The 4,273-nt window shown below is 45.8% G+C and overlaps 1 protein-coding gene across 1 annotated transcript; it reads left to right on the plus strand.

Moving 5' to 3' along the window:
* The first annotated feature begins 1,397 nt into the window (after positions 1–1,397).
* On the plus strand, positions 1,398–3,654 carry LOC137801474 (C-C motif chemokine 3-like). Its single transcript, XM_068598936.1, has 4 exons — positions 1,398–1,505; positions 2,500–2,623; positions 2,738–2,852; positions 3,326–3,654. The coding sequence occupies exons 1-3, from the start codon at positions 1,442–1,444 to the stop codon at positions 2,829–2,831; spliced, it is 282 nt and encodes a 93-aa protein (XP_068455037.1). The 5' UTR covers positions 1,398–1,441; the 3' UTR covers positions 2,832–2,852; positions 3,326–3,654.
* Positions 3,655–4,273: the final 619 nt, after the last annotated feature.

The following is a 4,273-nucleotide window of genomic DNA, read 5'->3' on the forward strand; positions in this document are numbered from 1 at the left end:
TTTACAAGAAAGAGAAACTCTGTCTGTAAACGCTCCATCACACAGCGATGACAGCGATGATGCAACGAGGTCGTCCTGAGAAATCAGTCTCACAGCAACCAAGAAAACAAGAAAACAACTGGAGAACAGGAAGTGGGGAAGAGAAAGTCTCTCTCTGCATAATGTGGCGGGATCAGATCGGAATAAATCAACAAAAGAAAGTGAAATTGTGCAACAATGCAAGTGTTTATTCCTCCTTTGGGTTTGGATTGATCTTAATGATAAGCTCTATGATGTCATCTATGATATCATCATCATTACATTTCCTCCCAATAGAGGAGCGGCCATCTTGAGTAATGTTTGCAGCGGCATGAGAACCAGATTCTTAGGAATATTAGTTTAGTTCACTGAAATGATGAAATCTCCACTTCACTTTTATTTGATTTCCTGTTGTTTATCATCCAAATGACTCACAAAACCCGTGTTTTATAATATTGTATGACATGCCGTGTGAGACTCACTGTCAAGGAACTGGTTCACCCTCAAGATGAAAAGAGTTTTGATCAACACAAAAATAATCTGAAACGCTATTTGATCAATTTTATTAATATTTTTTTTATAAAACTCTACAGTAAAAGTTGAAATGTCAGAGGAAGCAGGTTTTGACTCGTTTGAGTCTCTCAGTTCATGATGGACTCTGAGTGGAGTGACCGAGACAAAGAGGACGAAGAGGAGGAGGAGGAGGAGGAGGAGGAGGACGAAGAGAAGGAGGAGGAGGAGAAAGAGGAGGAGAAGGAGGATGAAGAGAAGGAGGATGAAGAGAAGGAGGATGAAGAGGAGTAGGATGAAGAGAAGGAGGAGGAGGAGAAGGGGGAGGAGGAGGAAGAGGAGGAGGATGAAGAGGAGGACGAAGAGGAGGAGGAGGAGAAAGAGGAGGAGAAGGAGGAGGAGGAGAAGGGGCAGGAGGAGGAAGAGGAGGAGGATGAAGAGAAGGAGGATGAAGAGAAGGAGGAGGAGGAGAAGGAGGAGGAGGAGAAGGGGGAGGAGGAGGAAGAGGAGGATGAAGAGGAGGACGAAGAGGAGGAGGAGGAGGAGGAAGAGGAGAAGGGGCAGGAGGAGGAAGAGGAGGAGGATGAAGAGAAGGAGGATGAAGAGAAGGAGGAGGAGGAGGAAGAGGAGGAGGATGAAGAGGAGGACGAAGAGGAGGAGGAGAAGGGGCAGGAGGAGGAAGAGGAGGAGGATGAAGAGAAGGAGGATGAAGAGAAGGAGGATGAAGAGAAGGAGGAGGAGGAAGAGGAGGAGGAGGAAGAGGAGGAGAGGGGGCATGGAGAGTGAAAGTGTGGTCGTGGCCTCCTCAGAGTGTATAAGAGCGGTCCGGCCACACAGACGCAGTGTCTTCTGACAGCAGAACGGGCTCCAGCCAATCAGCAGCCTCCAGAGACGCGAGCAGACAGGAGCAGACATGGCATCGACGGGTCACGCCAAGCTCTTCTTCTGCATCCTCTTCATCACCTGCTGCTGCACAGGTGAGTTTCTGTTGTTTTACACTTGTCTTTCTTCTTCTGGAGGAAGCTTCAGGCTCACCAGCAGACTAAACTGTGATGCTTTTCAATCTTCCATCTGAACAAAACTCCACCTGCAGCGCTCCGAAAGAAAGCAGTGGTTCACAAAGCAGGAAGTGAAGGAAGAGGGAGTTCCTCACGCGGCTCCGTCTGAGGTTTCACACGTCTGAGGTTTAACACGTCTGAGGTTTAACACGTCTGAGGTTTAACACGTCTGAGGTTTAACACGTCTGAGGTTTAACACGTCTGAGGCTTAACACGTCTGAGGTTTAACACGTCTGAGGTTTAACACGTCTGAGGTTTAACACGTCTGAGGTTTTCACACCTGACTAGAAAGTTCAGCCATCAGTTTGACTTTCTCTGGAGTTTGAATTTAAATTCCCCATTTTTATTTTGTTTTATCTTCTTCTCATGTTCTGGGTCTGAGTGAAGTTCAGTCTGTGCAGAGAGTCATGAGACTTTTAATCCGGATGAGGAAATATTCCATTAAAAAGGCCAAAACCGCAGCTGGAATCACAACATGAGGAAACAGAATTACATGAGCAAGTGTGTGTGTGTGTGTGTGTGTGTGTGTGTGTGTGTGTGTGTGTGTGTGTGTGTAGTTTCACTCCGAGAGGACGTCACTGCAACCTGAGCAGTGATAAATTGCCTCTGAGCAAGGCTCTTAATCTTAGATTTACTGCATTTATTCTAAGCACTTTTTATTTTTCAAGATCCACACGGCATAACTTTTTGCATTCTTACTATAATATATACATAATTGTATACTTTAAAAAAAGAGCAATCTGGTTATGTCACAACACAATGAAGACAGAGCTGCTCAAAATGTGATTCCCAGCTGTAAAAAGCACACAGGTATTGATGTGAAGTCAAGCTGCTGCCTGTGAAGAAGTGGACTGTAAACGTTTCATGAGAGTCTGCAGAGCAGATCCTTCACGCTGAACTCTTCTGTCCTCAGCGTCGGCGGCTCAGACGCAGAAGGTCTGCTGCTTCAGTGTCAGGAACCAACGAGTTCCAAGACGCACGATTGCTGACTACGAGCGACAGATCAGCGGACACGGCTGCTCCATCGATGCCATCATGTAGGTTCAGGTGTGTGTGTGTGTGTGTGTGTGTGTGTGTGTGTGTGTGTGTGTGTGTGTGTGTGTGTGTCTTCATAGCTCACCCTGACCTGGAGGGTTTGGTTGTTCTTGCAGTTTGCTGACCAGTCATGGTAGGAAGATTTGTGTGCCCGCTGACGAGCCGTGGGTCCAGAATGTGATGAAGTACGTGGACGCCCTGAAAGAATAACGCAGGAGACTCCAGTACAAGGTACCTGAGGGCCAGGTGTCTCAAAGGAGGTTAAAGGTCATGTGTTGTATTGAAGGTTTAATCCGGCTCTTACTTTACTCAAGAGAGTCTGCTCAGGGCGAGCGTTATCCAGTTATGTTGCGTTGTAGTGTTGCATTGCTGCGTTGCATTGCTGCGTTGCATTGCTGCGTTGCATTGCTGCGTTGCATTGCTGCGTTGCATTGCCGCGTTGCATTGCCGCGTTGCATTGCCGCGTTGCATTGCCGCGTTGCATTGCCGCGTTGCATTGCCGCGTCGCATTGCTGCGTCGCATTGCTGCGTTGCCATAATTTCTCAATGATTTTGAGGATCAACGATTGTACAAAATAGCACAACAACTGCGTTGCAGCTCTGAGTCTTGAGGCTGTGCAGACGCCAAAGCAGCAGCTGACTCGCGTCTTGGAGCAGCGACGACGTCATTGGCTTTTGTTTCTAAAACATTTGTGTGTCTACAGAGCAACCGCTGCAAGGGAGTGAAGCGTGAGCGAAGACGAGAGCGACCTTTGACCCCTTCAGCAACAAGGAGGCCCACCAGGGAGGAGGAGGAGGGATGAACACATAAATCAATAATGAGACTACAGAGCCCTTTATATGAGGGCATATACATATATATTCTACCAATATATTTTACAAAATTATGTTTGAGTCGTAATGAAAATAAAAGATTTTGAAAGATTTTTATACATTTCTTAAAATTCTGTTTCAGAGGACTAAGAATGTGGAAGTTTAAAAGCTAACTCGGACCACATGAACTCCTCCTACTAGTCTGTCTGTTCTTTGCATTGTTTGGGGATTCTTTTTAATAAAATAAATCAAGTTAAAATAAAACCCTGAGTGTGTCTATCATTCTTTGTCGATGACACATTCACTTTGTTTAGAGTGAAGTTGAATAAAGTGATCCATATTCTTCCTTTTCTTTCCTGTGATTCCCAAAACAGCTGCAATGGTTATTGGTTTTATTTTCAGGGTTAGTTTGTTGAGGTTTACACTAAAAGGTCCAGAAGCAGGAGGGATGAAGGGTGAAAGGATGAGGGACCAATTTCAATACTTTAGTGTAGAAATGTTTTTTTAAGGCGTGGTCTGTTACTTATTGCCCAATACTGTAAAACTGTGATGGCGTTCCCATCAGCCCCAGCTGCACTTAACGTGGTGAGGATTGTAAACATTGAACCTGCTCAGCATGCTGCGTGCATTATGAGCCTGTTAGCATGCAGGCGTTAGCATTTAGCTCAAAGCGCCGCTGGGCCTCAACAAAGCCTCAAAGACGTGCAGTGATTTGAGTTTGGAGGCGAGCAGCTTCCTGCCATGAACATGTGAACTCAATGTTCTGGTTTAGTCATTTTTAAAAGGGCCAATTCAGTCTGCGTACGTAAACTCCTAGATGTTTGTCTCACTGTTATTAC

Source organism: Clinocottus analis, unplaced genomic scaffold (assembly GCF_023055335.1).
Source record: "Clinocottus analis isolate CAN_PGR_092001 unplaced genomic scaffold, fCliAna1.0.p SCAF_41, whole genome shotgun sequence".
Classification (NCBI taxonomy): domain Eukaryota; kingdom Metazoa; phylum Chordata; class Actinopteri; order Perciformes; family Cottidae; genus Clinocottus; species Clinocottus analis.